Source organism: Ursus maritimus, unplaced genomic scaffold, assembly GCF_017311325.1.
Source record: "Ursus maritimus isolate PB19 unplaced genomic scaffold, ASM1731132v1 scaffold_4, whole genome shotgun sequence".
In the NCBI taxonomy this organism is placed as follows: Eukaryota; Metazoa; Chordata; class Mammalia; order Carnivora; family Ursidae; genus Ursus; species Ursus maritimus.
Genome location: NW_024426552.1, coordinates 70,567,555 through 70,586,317, shown reverse-complemented (window position 1 = coordinate 70,586,317; position 18,763 = coordinate 70,567,555). Strand labels below are relative to the sequence as shown.

Below are 18,763 nucleotides of genomic sequence, written 5' to 3'. Positions count from 1 at the left end.
AAGAAAATGAAAAGACAACCCACTGAATGGCAGAAAACGTTTGCAAATGACAGATCTGATAAGGGACTTATACCTACAATGTACGAAGAGCTTCTGTAATTCAATAACAAGATAATTCAATTAAAGAATGGGCAAAGGATCTATCTTAGTTGACATTTTTCCAAAGATGATATACAAGTGGCCAGTAAGCACATGAGAAGACGCTCAACATCATTCATCATTAAGGGAATGCAAACCCAAACCATGAGATAACCACTTTGTACCGCTAGGATGGCTAAAACATAAAAAGAGATAGTAACAGGTGTAACAGGTGTTGACAAGGATATGGAGCAATTAGGGACTCTTGGGTGGCTCAGTCAGTTAAGCATCTGCCTTCGGCTGAGGTGATGATCCCAGGGTCCTGGGATCGAACCCCATGTCGGGCTCCCTGCTTAGCAATGAGCCTGCTTCTCCCTCTCCCTCTGCCACTCCCCCTGGCTTGCTCTCTCTCTCAAATATATAAATAAAATCTTAAAAAAAAAAAAAAAAGGATATGGAGAAATTAGAACCTGTTGATGGGAAATGTAAAATGGTGCCATTCTGAAAAATTCGGGTAGCTGCTCAAAAGTTTAAATACATTGCTATTCCACTCCTAGATATATACCTGATTAAAAAACCTGCGTCCACAGAAAAACCTGCACACAAATGTTCATAGCAGCATTATTTATAATCGAAAGTGGAAACCCAAATGTCTTTTTAATGATTTTGAGACAGAATGAGTGGGGGGAGCAGCAGAGGGAGAGGGAGAGGCAGACTACCTGCTGAGCACAGAGCCTGACGTGGGGCTGGAGCGCAGGACCCCAGGATCATGACCTGAGCTCAAGTCAGACTCTTAACAGGCTGAGCCACTCAGGTGCCCCTGGAAGCCCAAATGTCTTTTAACCGATAAATGGATAAGCAAAATGTGGTATATACATTTGATGCAATGTATTATTTGGCAATAAAAAGCTACGAAGTACTGATAGGTATTAGAGTATGTATGAACCTTGAAGACATCAGGCTAAGTGAAGCCAGTCATAGGTCACATAGCTTATGGTTCCGTTTATATGCATGTACAGAAGCCGCAAATCCATACATAAAGTAGATTAGTGGTTGTATGGGGCTGGGGGGAGGAGAGGATTGGCAGCCAGTAGCTAAAGGGTGCTGGGTTTCTTCTTGTGGCAACAGTGTAGAGCTGATCACAGTGATAGCTGCAGAACTCTGAATATACTAAGAACCGTTACACTGTATGCTTTAAATTGGTGAATATGCACGGCATGTGAATCTCACTAAAACTGTTAAAAAACAGCAAGAGCATGGAAGCATATGTACCTACTTTTTCTGTAAAGTCTTGTTTTAGAATTACACTATCAGCAAAGCAAAACATTCTACATCAGTACATGCTTTGTTCATTCAGCATGGAAGTTTCTCCCACACGATTGTGCCTGTTCTTCAGTAAATGGAACAAAGTATATCCTACATGCCAATGCTGTTCCTCTATCATGAGCTTTTACTGACACAGTCTCATTTTTCTCGGATAAAAGGGAATAACTAGAGGTAGACTGTTGCAGATGGACCAACACCATTTTAGAACCTCCTCAGCTTTGCCTCCCCTCAGTCCGCCTCGGCCTTGGTCTGGAGTAACCTTTCACTCGGTATTTAAAGAATCAGAACACTAACCCCTTACCTGTTTATAAACCCTTCCTTGGCTTGTCCAGCACTTGTGAGAAAGCATCCAGAATCCCACCCCCAGGCTCGAAGGCCCCGTGTGACGGTTCTTGCTAACATCCTTCCTGCTTCAGGCACGACTCCTGCTGCGGCTATTTCCCAGTGCCCTTCCTGCCACACAGGTGGAGGGGTTTGTTAAATGAACAAGGGTACTTTTTTTTTAATTCTCCAGGTGGAAGACACTTTCAAGTATATCTTAAATTCATTATGGCCACACAGGGCGAGGCTTAACCGTGAATTCATAGATGGAACTTTGAGGGTCTTGTGTTCTTTGGACACGTCTCGAGACTGTGTTTTTTATGGCAATGTGCATTTTTCTGGAGAAGGCATCCCTAACTTCCATTAGATTTCCAAAGATATCTATCACACAAAACAAGGTAATTAAGAGAATAACGAGGCTCACAGAAAAAGGGAGACAAAAGTAAAGTGAGAGGCTAAAATAGCCATCGTGTATTTATTACAAACAATGGCACTGTGAAAGGTAAACTATAAAATGCAACCCTTGTCATTCTTGATGGTTGTAAGTACCAAGGAGATCAGGGATCCCTGTGCCTAAAACAAAAACTAGCTGATTATCTCCCCGTTTTCTCACCCCTGTCGTTAGCTACAGAAAACCGCACGCTTCCTTCCGTAGTGGGGGCTCATGCTGATGGTGATTTCCCATAGTAGGTCGTGCTCTCCAGAAGCTTTTGAAAACTACGCACACCAGCCCCCCATTCCAAGATCTGATGTGCCTTCTGCCCTACCAGGGCTGTACTGCGCATGTGTGAGGTTGAGAATCATTAACCTAAACACTGTTCTGCAAAGAAGCCATCCAAAATCCCAGTCATGTCTGGGCAAACTGAAACCGTTTAAAGAACATGAAATGTCCAAATGGCAGTGTATCTACATAAACCAATAAAACATCTGTCAGTGGCAATTTAATTTTAGTACCTTTTCAAAAAAAACCCCAACTTACAAATTAGTATGCGTCTGTGTATTTGTTCACACACACAATCATTTGTTCCCTCAAGTTCAGCCTTCTACAGGACAAGGTTTCTGGGGCTCCAAGGTGACCGTGTTAGAGCCGGTGCTCCAAGGAGCCCCTCTGTCTCAATGGACTGTTTGGCAGGGCTGCGTGCCACGAGAGCAGTGTCTGTTCCACGGCATCACAGGCCAGAGCAGCTCCTGTTCTATTCCAGATGCGCAATGCAGATGCCATTTCTGTTGCAGCCCAAGTTCATGTATCCAGGTGCTTGTAGAGTCTACGACTTTTCTCTTTTTTATTTCTGTTGCCGTGTTTTTTCCAGGCCTTCCCAGCCCTGTTCTCAGAGCTCAGAGCAGCTGCGTTCACCAGGCCACTCCCAGGCTTGTAGCCCATCACAGCCTGGACTCCTTTGGTCAAAGCTCTCACATTTTCCTAGGGAGTGAGACAGCATTATTTGAGATGTAAGCACAGGATTATTTATGGAGAACTCCAAGAGAGCAGATTTCCACTTCCTTCACTGCTCCTTTCTCTCCCTGTTCCTTTTTTTTTTTTTTTTAAGATTTATTTCTCAGAAAGAGAGACAGCGAGCACAAGCAGTGGGAGCAGCAGACAGAGGGAGAAGCAGGCTCCCCGCTGAGCAAGGAGCCCGACGTGGGACTTGATCCCAGGACCCTGGGATCATGATCTGAGCCAAATGCACTGAGCCACCCAAGCGCCCCTCTCTCCCCATTCTTAAATAAGTTTCTCAGCATTCTGTCTTCAGTGCATTCTTTGTCCTCAACTTTGCTTAGTCCCATAGCTGCAAATGCCATCTCTCACTAGCCACCAAGACAACACTCCCTGTGCCTTCCTCACCTATCACATACAGCCAGCCACTAAGTTCTACGGTTTCCAGGCTCTAGGATTTTGTGCATCTGTCCCCTCCTCCCCGCCACCCTGCTCCAGCCTTCACTGCAGCACTGCAAGACTGCCCTCACGCAGGCCCCACACTTCCACTAGAGTTCTCCAATCACATGTCCCTCTTCCTGTCCTTACAAACCTCTGGTGGCTCCCTGCAGCCTGGAGAATCAAGTTCCTATTCCCTCACACAGTGCACAAGGCCACTCACAGCACGGACTCTTTACGGACAGAGCCCACACCCCCATCTCTTTATGCCTTTGTTCACACCACTCCCCCTGCCTGGAGAATGTCCTCACCACCCCTTCCAACTGGCACACTTTTATTTGTCCCTTTTGAGTCCAGCTCAGATATCACCTCCTCTCTGTGGCTTTCACTCGCCTACTCTCCTCCCAGCCCCAGGAGGAACTGCTCCCCAATCTGGGTTCACAAAGTACTTGACTTACACCTCTGTCCTAGACCTAACCTGTCATGTTATTTGTTAACTTCCCATCTCCCCTTCGCTACAATGTGAGCTCCCTGAAAACAGCAATTGTGTCTTACTCGTTTTGGTATCCTAGGTCCTAGTGCAGTAGGCACGCACAGTAAGGGCTCAAAAAAGTGTTTGAAAACTTGTGATTTTGGGGCGCCTGGGTGGCACAGCGGTTGAGCGTCTGCCTTCGGCTCAGGGCGTGATCCCGGTGTTCCGGGATCGAGCCCCACATCAGGCTCCTCCACTAGGAGCCTGCTTCTTCCTCTCCCACTCCCCCTGCTTGTGTTCCCTCTCTCACTGGCTGTCTCTATCTCTGTCGAATAAATAAATTAAAAAAAAAAAAAAGACAACTTGTGATTTTATTCAAGTAGAAGATAATGGAACAAAAAAACCAAAAAAAACCTAAACAAATTTTAAGGTTAATTTAAAAAGTAATTAATCCTGTAAGATTCTCTAAGTGAAAGGCGGTATTTCGTGATCTTATAATAGTAAAATGTTACTCTAGAGGCTAAAGCTTTGGTACCTGTAAGTTTTCAGCTCTCTTGCACATGACCTTTAGAAACATTCTGAAAACACTTAAAACCTCCATTTACATGTCTAGCATGACAGTAGTAGGCCCAAGGAAGAACCTGTAATCGTTCTCCATATCTTGAAATTTCCTTCTAAATAGTGGCAGATTTGGAAATAACTTAGACCAGCAGCCACAACGATCTAAGTTCTATCTCAGTTTTGCCATTTAAGACAAGTGTCCTTGAATAAGTCACGTAGCCTCCTTGGGCCTCCATGTCCTGAGTGGTAGATAATAAATAGGGAGAACACCATCTGCTTGGCCCACCTTAACACACACACTGAGTGAGGCACAAAAATAAAGCACCATATAAATATAGCAAGAATCATTCTCTGGATACAGATAGCGCCCACCGCACCCCAACTTTATGGCTGTAGCACTCACAAAAGCATTTTATGTATTAAGTACAGTTATAGGATGGAACTTATTCTGCATATAAATTTGCTCTTTAAGATGCAGCACACAAACTGTAGGTGCGATGTAAATAACTCAAGTTATTACAATGTACTTGCTCAGAAAACCCACTTAATGGTAAGTAGTATTTGCATATTATGATAAAGGCTTTTGTCAGAATGTATAAAGAACTCTTATAACTCAACAGAAGTCTTCTCCAAAGAAGACTTACATGTGCCCATGAGCACATGAGAAGATTATCAACATCATCGATCCTTAAGGAATACAAATCAAAATCATGAGCTATTGCTTCACGTATACTAGGATGGCTAAAAAGAAAGACAGAAAGAAATACTGGTGAGGATGTAAAGACATTAGAGCCCTCACACACTGCTGGTGAGAACGTGTAACGGCACAGCCACTTTCACAGTCTGGCAGTAACTCAAATGTTAAACACGGAGTTACCACAGGACCCAGCAATCCCACTCCTAATTATATACCCAAGAGAACTGAAAAATCTATGTTCACACAAAAGCTTGTACATGAATGTTCAAAGCAGCTTTATAAAAGAAACAAGGGGAAACAACTCAAATTCCATCTACTGATAAACAAAATGTGGTCTATGCATTCAATGGAATATTATTTGGCCATAATAAGGAATAAAGTACCGATACACGGATGAACCTGGACATCATGATGCCAAGTTAAAAAGCCAGTCATGAAAGACCACAGAGCGGGCGACTGCATTTATATGAAATGTCCAGGATAAGCAAATCTACCTAGGAGAAAGTAGACAAATGGTTGTTGGGGGGAAGGAGGTGAGGGGAATGATGAGTCACTGGTAATGGCTACAATGTTTCTTTCTGGAGAGAAAAAATGTTCCAAAATTATGGTGCTAGCTGCACAACTCTGAATATACTACAAACTACTGAACTGTATCTTAAAAGGTGAATGTTGTGCTATGTGAATGGGTGTTTCAATAAAATGCTATATAAAATGTTGGATCCGAAAGTAAAGAAAAACTTTAAAACTTACTTGATGGAAAAAAGTTTTATCAACTATATTTTCAATCTGTGTTGCTTTTTTATTTCTGCCCAGATGTATTTTTAGTTCGCCTCCATTTGTTTTGTTCTCTAGAAGTCGCTGGTGTTGATGCTGAAAGGTCACAGGGTCTCTTCCAGGAGGAGGATGACAGTAGAGAAGTTTACCCTACGAAGACAACAAGAAGCATAACAGCCCATCACAGGTGCTGTCTGTGTTATCCCAGAAGACAAAGTCCTCTGAGAAGACCTCTCTGCCAGGCACCCGCTGACAAGCTTCTGGGGTTTTTTTTTTTTTTTTTTTAAAGATTTTATTTATTTGACAGAGACAGCGAGAGAGGGAACACAAGAGCCCTTTCTGGGATCATGACCTGAGCCGAAAGCAGACACTTAACAACTGAGCCACCCAGGCGCCCCTAGCTTCCTGCTTTCTGACACAGCAAGCTGAGCTGTCTGTCACCTACAACTGGAGAGTCCTAATGAAGACACTGACTGTGCTCCTTAACGTGTTCGGGAGGCCTCGCCAGCCCACAGCCCCAGACCAGAAGGAAATCTTCCTCTTCTGTGCTCCTTCCTTTTTACCTTGTTTGCATTTCTACTGAAGTGTTAATACACTGACACGACTATACTTAGGATAAATATCTTCCAAAACAAGCCAGGACACAACTGGACAGCAGGACGATACTAATGCGGATGTTGGAGTGGCTGTGTTTGCTCACTGGGCACACATTTTCTACTTCCCACTGCAAACGCTCTATAAACTGTGGTTGGTTTTAACTCATCTTCTCATCTGCCACGGTTTTATAAATGGTAAATGAATAAATAATTTAGCCATACAAATATTCCATTAACTCCTTTCTTCCTGAGCTGGAGGCAAGAAAGTACGCAGTTCGACTCCTGTGCTTCCCAGAGCCATGCAGATGTGGCACTGAGAAGGGGGAACAAAGCCAGATCCTTAGCGCCAGTTATTACTGGACACCCAGAATGCCTGTTTGTGAAAAGAATTGAGCTTAATACATAACAACTATCGGGGGTTAATTATACGCCAGGCACTGAGCTTAGTGGTGTGCCTGTCTCCACATACACATATTTTTCTCATTTATTTCCCATAATAAACTCATGAGATAGGTACTATTAATTCCTATTTTACTGATGAGGAAAACCCAAAACTTAGCACGTGTTCATTTGTAATACGAGAATAATAACCTCATAGACTCGTGTATTTTTAACGAGGGGACATACGGAAAACATTTCGCATTGCCCTTAGCAGGGCTCGCTGGGAGTGCTCTCGCTACGAGCGGAAGCACAGGGAGAAAGGCCAATGACCCGTTACACTGCAGGGAGGACAGGGACATAGCTGTCACAAACTGATGGAAAAACCAGAGGCACACATTTTCTCACTTGCACTGATGACCTGTGTAGAGCCCTCTGCCTCGCTACACGCACGGTCCAGACGATGCTAGCTCCCCCGGATCATGGATGCCCGGCCACGGCTGCAGATGCCCCCCTGCCCAGAAGAGCCACGCAAACCTTGCCAACCGCCTCTCGCCAATGATGACACCACCTGGGTGAGGAAGTATCTCCTTTCTAACTCAACAGGTTGCCGGTATCTAAGAGCACACTGTGAGAACGAAGGCCTGTCTACTCCAGAGCGACAAGGAGCCGGGCCCACTTACACTGACGTAGTCCTTCAGGATGTAGCGAGCAGACCGAGGCTGGTCTGGCTGCCCATGCGCTGTCATGAATCCTCGCATGTCTGTGAGGAGAAATGAATGGTGCAAAACCCAAGTCAGAAGCCAGAACGTCACAACAAAGACAAGCGAGATGATGGCAGTTTAGTCTGCTACCCCACTAACTGTGCAGAGTGACTTGCTGGCTTTATTTTTTTAATTTTTTAAAAAAGATTTTATTCATTCGGGGGGTGGGGGGTAGAGAGAGAACGAGCAGTGGGGAGAGGCAGAGGGAGAAGCAGACTCCCTGCTGAGCCAGGAGTCCAACGTGGGGCTCGATCCTAGGACCTGGAGATCATGACCTGAGCCGAAGGCAGACACTTAACCATCTGAGCCACCCAGGTGCCCGACTCGCCAGCTTTAAAAAAGCAACTATCACTGTGAAGATATTCTGGTTAGCACTATAAAGACATCTGACAATCCAGGCGATCGACGATACTGTTCTGATATCCTAGCACCAAGCAGTAACAGAGACACTCAATCTCTCTCTACTCCAGTTACTTCTTTCATCTCTTGATTTTAAAAACCTTTAATCACAGAGGCTACCTGTGGAATGCTATGTTGTCACTAGTATTAGCAAATCCAAAAGCAAAACACAGTAAGTCTCTTCTTGTTTAGTGATGTATCTGTGCTTTTTCCCATTTCTCAAACACACTATAAAGACCCCTCTAATACTGACTCAACTAGAGGGAGTAGCAGAGCATCGTGGTTGAGAATATGGGCTTTGGCAGACACGTGGGGTTCAAAACTCAGCTTCCTCACCTACTAGCTGTGTAGTAGGCTCCTTTAGAAGAAAATAGTGAGAACCCATTAGACCACATAATACACAAAAATACATTTAGGCAGATTAAAAATCGAAAGGTATAAAAAAAGATATTAGAGGGAAACAATTTTGTCCTTCTGAGCTAGGGAAGGCCCTCACAAGCAAAACACCAAATGCAATCAGGTCAAAAAGGGAAAAAAAAAAAGGCTATTAAAATTGTTAATGTCTACAAGGGTAAAGAAACCACAAAGAACTCCTACAAATCATTAAGAGAACAAAAGATGCATAGGAAAAGGTGATTCCCAGAAGAAACAGAAATGGCTAACATATGGACAGATGTCCCATTTCACTAGTATTGAAAGAAATGCAAATTAGAAGTTATTTAGCAACATCTTTTAAAATGAACTGTCAGAAACTATTCTTTACAGACCTGCAGATGATCTTAGAAACTGTACGTATGTGGTCACCCATTTTTATTTTTAGCAGATTTAGATGAGAAATCTTAAGAAACTCAAACTCAATTACTTTTCATTTTATCTGGAAGTCAAACTAAATGGAAAGTCTGATGGAAGTCCACCTTTCCCATCTTTCAGGCTCTGGCACCAAGAGAGAGGTCTGGATTATGAAACGGGTTCTCATCCAGGCTATGCCACTGACCAGACACCACCGTGGGCAAGTCATTTCATGCTCTGATTTCAGATTACTTGTCTTAAAAAAAGGAGGTGAAAGGTGGCGTGATCTTTAAGGTCTTTTCTAGTTCCATGACTTTGTGACTACACCAGTCTCATCACAACGGCTTCATATTTATCCTCTTTAAAGTCTCCCAACTAAACTAAGTTCAAGTTCTGGTTTAAGTGTGCTTTGTATCAAATCACCTTTCTCTGCGACAAAAATATAAGTTTTTCCTCTTCTTATCAAATCAAATAACCTGAACTCCTTCCCCGCTGGTGGCAGTTCCCTTAAAGGCATGCCACAGATGCATGGAAATGTTTCAACATTGCTATTTCTTTAGGAAAACATAGGGAAGTTCTTCCAGACAACCTTTAAAGTTTGTATTAAGGGAAATAAGTCACAATCAGTTGAAGAATGATAGGCAGATAGCTCCCACGTAGAACTGGGGTAAGATACAGAGGTGGGAGAGCGGTGGACTCATTTTAATGTCAAACAAGGTTTCCAAGGGACTGATGGAAGGGGAAGGAGGCTGTTTTGCATCCCCATCCTGACCTCGATCCACTCTGTCCCAATCTCTGAGGGCCTTCCTTTCCCATGCTGCCCTCACAACTCTCTTATCCTGCAAGGACAGCATATTCATTTTCTTTCCAGCATCCCTTCTCTTCTGTTTGGGAGAAGACTCCAGAAAAAGCCAACATGGCCTCAGTCACAATCCATTGTCTACACCTGAGCACGGACAAAACAGTGAAAGCCCCAAAGGCCTTTTCTTCCAAGCACAAGACAGCTGCGGGCAGGCCCATGCTTCCTGTGGGAGGTTTCAACACCATCCGAGTGTAGGCCTCCTATAGGCAGGGGCTCGAGACCCGGAGCATATGGAAGACACGTCTCCTCTGGAGCGGGACTGATTGCTACTGTGAGGGTCCACAAAGGGCAGACCTGAGGAAGAGGCCAGGGCCTCAAATCATCTCCAACTCTAGAAAGCGCTTAACACACTGAAGTCATCTACTACTCAGGCAGCAGCCAGCTCTCCCTCCCTCCCTGTCATACTCGGAACCCACCGCCAGAACTGCCTGTGGCCAAGGCCGACAGAGAAAACTTCAAGGCTGGAAGATAACATGGACAAATATAAGGAAAAATGTGAATTCGTATCTTTGCAGGAGTAGTTCGTTAACTATGTTGTTACTTTTTTGTTCATGCTTTAAAATAAATCATAACTCACATCCATATGCTGTCAACAGTTCTTCTGATGTTGGAGGTCGATGGGGGTCTTCATCCTCTCTAGGCTTTATGATATTAATGCCGTATGTACTTTCTAAGACATGTCTCGGAATATTCTGGCAAACATAAGCTTGTCAAGGAATCATTCCCTTGAACTGACCCCCTCCCCCACCACACCTTCTGACACATGCTTCCTAATTCACGGCTTGTAGGACAGATGCCTTTCTACCTCTCCAGAAAGAAGGGTAGTTATTCATTAATTTTTGAATACTTTTTTTTCCTCTTTAAACACCATGCTACCTTGTACCAGTTATTCACACACATGCCCCATCTGCCCCCCAGACTGAATCCGGCAAGGGCAGGACCCACGGCTGATTCGTGCTTGTAGCCTCCACAGAACTGAACCTAACCTGGCTTGTAATAAATGCCAGTACACACCTGATTACTGATCCACAGAGAAGTGGAAAATATACAGAGACCCATTCAGTAACGAAACACCTGTGTTCCCAACTATCAAGAGGTAGTAACAATGTCATCTATTAAAAAACTACTGAAAAGGCAAACCTTTCGAACACTGTAGCAGCCCCTCCTGCCACGTGGAGGTAAGGGAAGTGTGTGGTGCAGCCACCAGGCCACTTTCCAGACGTTCACATTCACGAGGCTCTATTATTACCAAGTACGGTTCTGTGAGATGACAATTTTTACAGATATGGTGTCATACTGTGTATGTAATGTCTGAGATTTACCCAGGTCACTACAGGTAGACTGAGTGCAGTACTTTTAACTTCTGTACACTATTCTATTTTAGCGATACACTGTATTTTATCTATCCTGGTAAACATTACTTCTTACAGAAAGAGAAATTAAATTGGTGTGCATGAAAAGCTGTAGCCTTCAGGGAAGTCATGAAGGATCTTGTCAAGAACTATAGTTTTGCCTACTTACAAACTAACAAATCAGTGTGCCAGTCTCACGGAGTCTCCTGTCTTCCACCAGCACCCACGGAACAGTCAGATGAATGCGTTGGCTTGAAGGAGGGTAAAATCTTAAGACACTACTTAGAGGCTTCACATAAGGTAACTCATTATGCTGGGAGATGGCAGAGCTCCTAATTAGCTCCTTACTAGCTGTTCGATCTTGGCAAATTGTTTAACCTCTCTGTGCCTGACTTTCCTCAAGCTTGAAAAAATCGGAACAATAGCAGTACCCACGTCAAGGGTTGCTTTAAGAATTAAATGAGATTACTTGGTTAAGTGCTGTGTGAAGCACATGGTAAGCATGAAATAAGTATTGGCTATAACAATTAAATTCTCACAATCGACTGCGAAATAACTTTTCAGAACTTTTCAGAAAAGGAATGTTTCTGGAAGGTTAAGCAAGCTTACCAAGGTCACGCAAATAGTCAAACGCCAGTGTCGGGATTCAACTGGGGGCTGAGATCCAAAGCCTGGGCTCTCCCACTGATATCAGGCAACACTGCTGCCATCAGGTCATGAGCTTCTACTTCCGCAGTCCTGATGCTACCTCACTGTATAAACTTGGGCAGATCGTTCACTAGTATTTCAGGTTTTTCTGTTCAACAGCAGTCGTGAATACATCCAATGCAATTTCCCAAACAGACATGAAGCCCTAATATACACGTAATAACCAATCTTTCAAAAGCAGAAAGGATATTAGTGACACAGGGGGGACGTGGTCTCTCATTTGGTCAATTGGGAGGATTCCATTGCAAGTCATCTCTGCCTTGGTAGAGACGAAGGATGGCATCACAAGGCCGGGGCAGTCACATAAGCAGAGGCCAGGTTCCACATAGAGGGTCTGAAAGGTAAGTGAGAAGTTTATGTTCGGCACACAGAAGAAGAGAAAAGACCAGCACGTGAGCGGCGAAGAACTTCAGAGAAACACCCAGAGGGAGCAACTGGCTGAGAAGGAAATCCAGAAGCTGATGCTGCAGAAATACCTGGAAATGCTTGGTGTGGCCAGGTGTGGCAGACACAGACACTTTCTTGTTGCCCATGATGGTGTTGATTGTGGAACTCTTACCAACATTAGGGTAGCCCACCTGCAAGAAACAACTCAGTTACTCAAGAGTCAAACACTCTATCTATCGAACCCAAAGATAATACCCACATGGCACAACAGTAGTGTCAGTGTTTGGTGGCTTCAAAAGATTATCTGAAATAGATGCTGTTTGTTGACAATTTTCTCCCCTGTGGTGGGGGTGTATTTATTCAGACATGTTTCCAGTGATAACAGTCAAGCTAAGCACATTTTATTTTTATAGGTCTCGCTGTAACAGCAGATGTTACAGTAGACCTTAGCCCCCCGCTCCCAGCTCTCCCCACAATGTCCCATCTTACAGGCATTTCACTGTTTCCACTGTATTTTTCACACTGTGGGTGACATCGAGCATCAGAAACATATTTTAATCATCACCACATACAATTAATTTTTAATTTTTTTTTTAAAGATTTTATTTATTTATTCCACAGAGATAGAGACAGCCAGCGAGAGAGGGAACACAAGCAGGGGGAGTGGGAGAGGAAGAAGCAGGCTCATAGTGGAAGAGCCTGAGGTGGGGCTTGATCCCGGATCGCCGGGATCACGCCCTGAGCCGAAGGCAGACGCTTAACCGCTGTGCCACCCAGGCGCCCCTAATTTTTAATTTTTAATAACTTGTTAGGAAGCTTCTGTCTTGTGGGTTGAAAATTTTAAGTGGCACGTTGACTTGATAGTGGGTTAACAAGCTACTAAAGCTCTTCAATTACTCTTAGCAGGACCATATAAAGGTTCTCAAATAAATGCTCAAATCATGGCAGCTTTGCTCCAGACTTTTTCTCAGGCTTTCCCCTGTGCCTCTAAATCCAATTCCGTCTTACTTTTAAGAATCCTCTATCAGTATGATTGGAAGATTATAAATACTGATTCCGTCGAACATAAAACCCCAAACCTTCCACCTCTATTCCAGGCCTCACAACAGACAACTTCACTGTTTCAGTCTTCACTCTCACTCCTCTCCACACTTAGCCAGAACATATTTCTGGCTAATTGTTATCTGTTGTTCCTGGGGCTTTGCTTAAACATTTTCCTTCTGTTTGTCTGGAAGGCACTGTTCCACTGTCACTTTGTTGAAACCTCACGTTATACTTTAAGGTACAATCTGTTACATAAAGATTTCCAATAACTGCTCATTATTCTCAATATTCTCTTCATGTTTTGTGTTTATTTAGATCTTCTGTCTTGTTTATTTAGATCTTGATTACATGACATATTATGATTTGTTTCGATGTCATTTGTTGGGGGGAGGGCCCTTTTGTTGCTGTCATCTCCCCCACCTTCTGCAGATCAGGCTCCCTCACTATATACTCCTATAGGCCACTGGATGTCCTCTCGCACTTATCACACCTGGAACTCCAGGCTCTGGGAGGGTGGGGACTGTGTCTGTCTGATCCCCTGATACACTGCTACGGACCAGCAGGATGCCTGGCCTGTGGCACGTGATCGGAAATATTCGTAGAGTGAGAAAATTAACCTATTCTCAGGCTTTCTAGAGTAAAACATTCAGAAAGTGGAGAGGCTGCTTAGCATGTCCATAAATATAAGAAAGAGACTAGCTTTTAGGGAAGCTGGACTTTCTGGGAGCATGTAGAAAATGAATTTTTAGCAATCACATAAAGAAATGAAGTTGAAGCTATGAAGCTGAGAGGAACGACTCAAGTTCTCCAAGGTTCACAGCGAGTCCATCCCACTGTAGCACCAGGTCCGCCTGGCTCCAAGGGCAACTCCTGTAACTAGCACTCCGAGGTGGAATGTTGATCTGCTACAATCATTGCTAGTAGGCTTCGGGGACGGGCGCTTCAAAACAATTAGGATTAGCTATACTTGGCATGTAACTTAAGAGCTAGAAGATTTTAAACCTGCCACAATCTATGTTACCTCACGGTTTTGTTCTCTTGGATGAGAGGCCTTTAAAATACCTTCTCTAACATTTTACATTTCCTTAGCTAAAGATGGGGCCGCTGGAGCCATGCTGTACGTCTTTGAGGTCTGAGCACTTCTCATAGCCACTTCTAGAATCACCTCTAGTAGGCAGGGATGTGATCTCCTTTCCCTGTTCTTCTGCAATTAAAGCACCAGTCATGCTTTGCCTGGTCCAAAGATGTTGGGATTCTCCCTAAAATGCATGTGGAACATTTACAGTACAAGTTGGCAAGGATCACGTGACACCAAAAGCCTATAGAAGGTAAGATTATTGAACTGGAAGTCTGAAGACAACCTTAAAAGCACTCTCATTCTGCTACCTCTTGGTAAGTCACAGGACCGGTACGGCCGAATTGGAAGATGGCAGAAGATAACTGATATAAATAGGGGTATATCCAATATAAGTCTTGAGAGAGTTTACTCTTTTGAGTTGGGCTTTACCTCCTCCCACAATGCCAGCGGGCAACAAGAGGGCAATAATGTTCCCTATGACACCAGAAGGTTGGTGGTCCCCTGGGTTCCAGGGTAGCTACCAATGGATTAGAAATAAAGGCACCCATGTAGTGGGGCGCCTGGGTGGTGCAGCTGGTTGGGCGTCTGACTCCTGGTTTCAGCTCAGCTTGTGATTTCAGGGTCCTGAGATCAAGCCTCACATTGGCCTCCACACTCAGTGCACAGCCTGCGTGGGATTCTCTCTCCCTCTGTCCCTCCTGCTTGTGCGCTCTCTCTCTCCAATAAAAAAAAAATATTTGTTTTAAGATTTTATTTATTTGCCAAAGAAAGAAGGGGAGAGAGCACACGAGCACAAGTGGGGGGAGCAGTGGAGGGAGAAGCAGGCTCCGTGGTGAGCAAGGAGCCCGATGCAGGACTCGATCTCCCAGGACCCTGGGATCATGACCTGAGCCGAAGGCAGATGTTTAACCAACTGAGCCACCCAGGCATCCCTCAAATAAATAAGTCTTTAAAAAAAAAAGAAAAAAAGGTACCCACGTGGTAACAATCTTAGGACCTATGTCATCTCACCAGTCCAACTGTAAGTTGTCCGTCTTTCACCTTCTTCCCCGTGTGCAGCTGCTTTAAGATCTCCAACAATTCCCGCCTCGATACCAGGTGGCTAAAATTGTGTGTGCACTCCTTCGGCATCACATCACACCCCTGAGCCTCAGAATCCGCAGTGCAGCTTCCTGGCCAGTCCCGGCCACACGCCTCTTCGTCAGGGTTGCTGTCTTCTTCCGAACATGTCTGCCAAACCTCCTCCTCCTCCTCCGGACAGTCCTCGTACTCACTGGAGTCTTCGTCGCTAGAGGCAACGTCACTAAGTGCGAGGGAACTGCTGTCCGGGAGACTTCCGGGCTCACTGAGCGGGACTGCAGCCTCATCACTGCTGGACTTTTCAGACTCGGCTGCGCTGGCTTCTCCAGCATCTCCGTTCCCCTGTTCCTGAAGAGATGACAGAAACCACAAAAGCTCAGAAGTGTACGACAACGGCACCTTTCACTCTAGTGAACGTACTCAGAGTTGGTTATCTCAGATGAAGTTACAAAATATGAGACAAGTTACAAAGGAGACCAGAAAAGGTGAAAACAGGGAGACAAGGTAAGCCTTTTGGTGAAAGGACACAACAAACAATCAACAGTGGTGCCCTCTGGGGACGGCAGGAGCAGTGGACCTTCACTTTGTACATTTCTGTATTATCTGGACTGTGTACAAACAATATGCATTACGTTTGTAACAGACACATCTTTAAAAAAAGCAAGAATGTAGAAAAGCCCGTGTCAAGCTGAATTCTTAATGGCAGTACATTATTTGCACCCGGCTGTAGAACAAAGCATTTCTCATTAACGATAAAATATTTAACATTCTCTTCTTTGCACAAAGCAAGAAGGGCATGGTTTATAATTTGAGTTCCTTTTCACACATTTGCATTTTTAAAGACTGTGATTTGCATGTTTAAGGAAATTGCTATTCCTTTATAATTGCCTTTAATAAATCAAAGCACTGTGGAGCATAGCTCCCTCCGGATGAAATGCAGAAGCAACAAAACTCAACTCCAAATGTGAAAATCATTCATAGATGCAAAGAAAAAGATAAAAATCATTTACTCTTCAAGGATGTGTTAATTCTTCTGAATTCCTACTGATAATAAAGTAAAAATAAGACAATTTACAGTATTACTAATTTGAATTAGCAAGAGTGAGTGGGTTTGGATTTAGAAGTGATGCAAACCTTGCATCATTTCTAAGTTACCTAGTGTTAGAATGAGTAACCGTCACAGAAGAAGACACAATGATCTCAGTTAAACAAGTATCCTACATTTTAGGGAAGTAGAGACATAAACAAAATGTCAGGGAAAACAGGCATGATTTCATGATCAAGTCTGGCAGGTCAAAAAGAAACATGGCAGCAAGGCTTATAACAGAACCACAGAACTGGAAGCAATTTCTATGAGAAACGAGCAATGAATACAAAGAAGACGGTGTGTCTTTACTGTGAGCTCTTCTGGATCATTTCAAAATATGAAAGAAACAGAAAACAGTAATGTGAACTGAATGTGGATGTGTATTAAAAAAACTAAAACCAGAAGCAGTTTAGGTTCAGGAAAAATGATGAAGACAACAAAAGGACTTTGTGCCACTTATATTAAAAATAAAAAGAGGGAAAAGTCAATCCCTTGGGGAAACACAGTGCAATTTAACAGATGGCCAAGAGAAAACCAAAGTACTCAGCTTGAAAACTTTTTTTTTCAAATAAGAAGTGATCAAACAACTATAAAGGAAGAACCAAATTTCAGATAGCTGAGAAAACAGTGACTATTAAACTATCTCTAATAAGTTCATGTTTGATACTCAAATGACAGATGTGATTCCAGCTATGATATCACAACAGTATCTGGTTATTGGTCTTGGGAAATCATGAAAAACGGCAGACACTTCAGAAGACTTGGGAGAAGTAAATGACGGCTAACTTAAAAAGGGAGAAAGAGTATCTTCCATAACCATGCTCTGTGAACTCAGAATTGGGTACGGGAGCAAGTCTACAAGATAGCTGGTGAGCCCTAGAAAGACAGTCACCCATGCACTACTCGGTTAACAAGTCAGGGAATACCACAGATGTAGAAACTGATCTTTTTTCCATTTTTGATAGTTCTTGGGTTGGTACATCAGGGCTAAGTAATACGGTGATAAATATTTACTAAAAAACTTCAGTAAAACATTGGCTTCCAGGAAAGAGTTGAAACAAAAGAAATAATGGTTAAGAACAAGCCATGAAGCCTGACTACCTGAGGATAATAAGCACTTAACTTACTGCTGAGATGATTCAATGAATACAATGTATAAAGTGCTTCAGACAGTGGTGCCTGGCACAGAATAAGCTTTCTATGGGTTAGTTTTTATTAACGATAGAAACAAAGGAACAATTATTATTGTTATATCCTTGTGAACACAACTGTATTCATCACATCAAAATGCTTGGTACAGAAGGCTTAGTAAATTCACAAAAGGTTACAGAGCTCTCCCCTTGGTCCTAATCTGTTTAACAATGTTATCAATGACTGGAAAGAATATACAGAAGGACACACAAAATTTGCAGATTCAAAGCTAGAGAAAAGCAAACTGTACAACCGAAATGAATTCTCTATCTTAGCCCCAAATCACTAACAATATTTCAGAGTAACTGTATGTTCTAAGTTGAGGTAAATACAAAATGAAAAACTTTTTTCACATGTAAATAGGGGATTAGATTTGCATAAGTCTTTTCTTTTTTAAAAAATATGAGGGATTTGGTTGTTCACAGGTTAAATGAGACAAAAGCATAACATAGTTCCTCTGAAATGGGGTGAATGAACAAAAACTGAATTACTGGGAGTATTGTGATCACAAGAAATAATCATCCCTCTGAATACCTAATGTATACAATTAGGTGCCACCAGTTGTAAGTGTTTCTTGACATACGCAGACCGTCACTTGAGATGAAGAACGTCCCAGATATTATGTCCATAATGAACAGAGAGAACTAAGGGGACAAAGGAAGAGTCCTTAGATCAAAGGCTAAGTAGGCTGACTGAGCTTCACTGAACTGAAGAACTTTCTAAATGTAGATAGAAAGAGTGAGCTACCTAGTCTCTATCATTTAACATAGATAAATAACAGAGAGATTACAGGACTGTCTGCCACGAAGGTGAGGGAAGGAATTCATAGGGCTAACCTGAGAGCTCATCAAGGGGAAGGCACTGTATTTACTGGCACTCGGCTCAATGTACAAAACAGTCCGTAGATGGGTAACAGAGATAAGCAGAGATAAGAGAAAAGGAAGGA

The 18,763-nt window shown here is 43.3% G+C and overlaps 1 protein-coding gene across 1 annotated transcript in view; it reads right to left on the bottom strand.

The window, feature by feature from the left end:
* Nucleotides 1–2,168: 2,168 nt before the first annotated feature.
* Nucleotides 2,169–18,763, bottom strand: part of LSG1 (large 60S subunit nuclear export GTPase 1) — a 30,658-nt gene continuing 14,063 nt past the window's right edge. The window contains exons 8-14 of the mRNA XM_008705142.2: nucleotides 15,471–15,887; nucleotides 12,427–12,528; nucleotides 12,141–12,284; nucleotides 10,468–10,591; nucleotides 7,760–7,839; nucleotides 6,079–6,252; nucleotides 2,169–3,145 (exon numbers count right to left, since the gene is read on the bottom strand). Of these exons, the coding sequence (XP_008703364.1) occupies nucleotides 2,966–3,145; nucleotides 6,079–6,252; nucleotides 7,760–7,839; nucleotides 10,468–10,591; nucleotides 12,141–12,284; nucleotides 12,427–12,528; nucleotides 15,471–15,887 (1,221 nt within the window). The 3' untranslated portion in view covers nucleotides 2,169–2,965. The remainder of the gene's footprint in view (nucleotides 3,146–6,078; nucleotides 6,253–7,759; nucleotides 7,840–10,467; nucleotides 10,592–12,140; nucleotides 12,285–12,426; nucleotides 12,529–15,470; nucleotides 15,888–18,763) is intronic.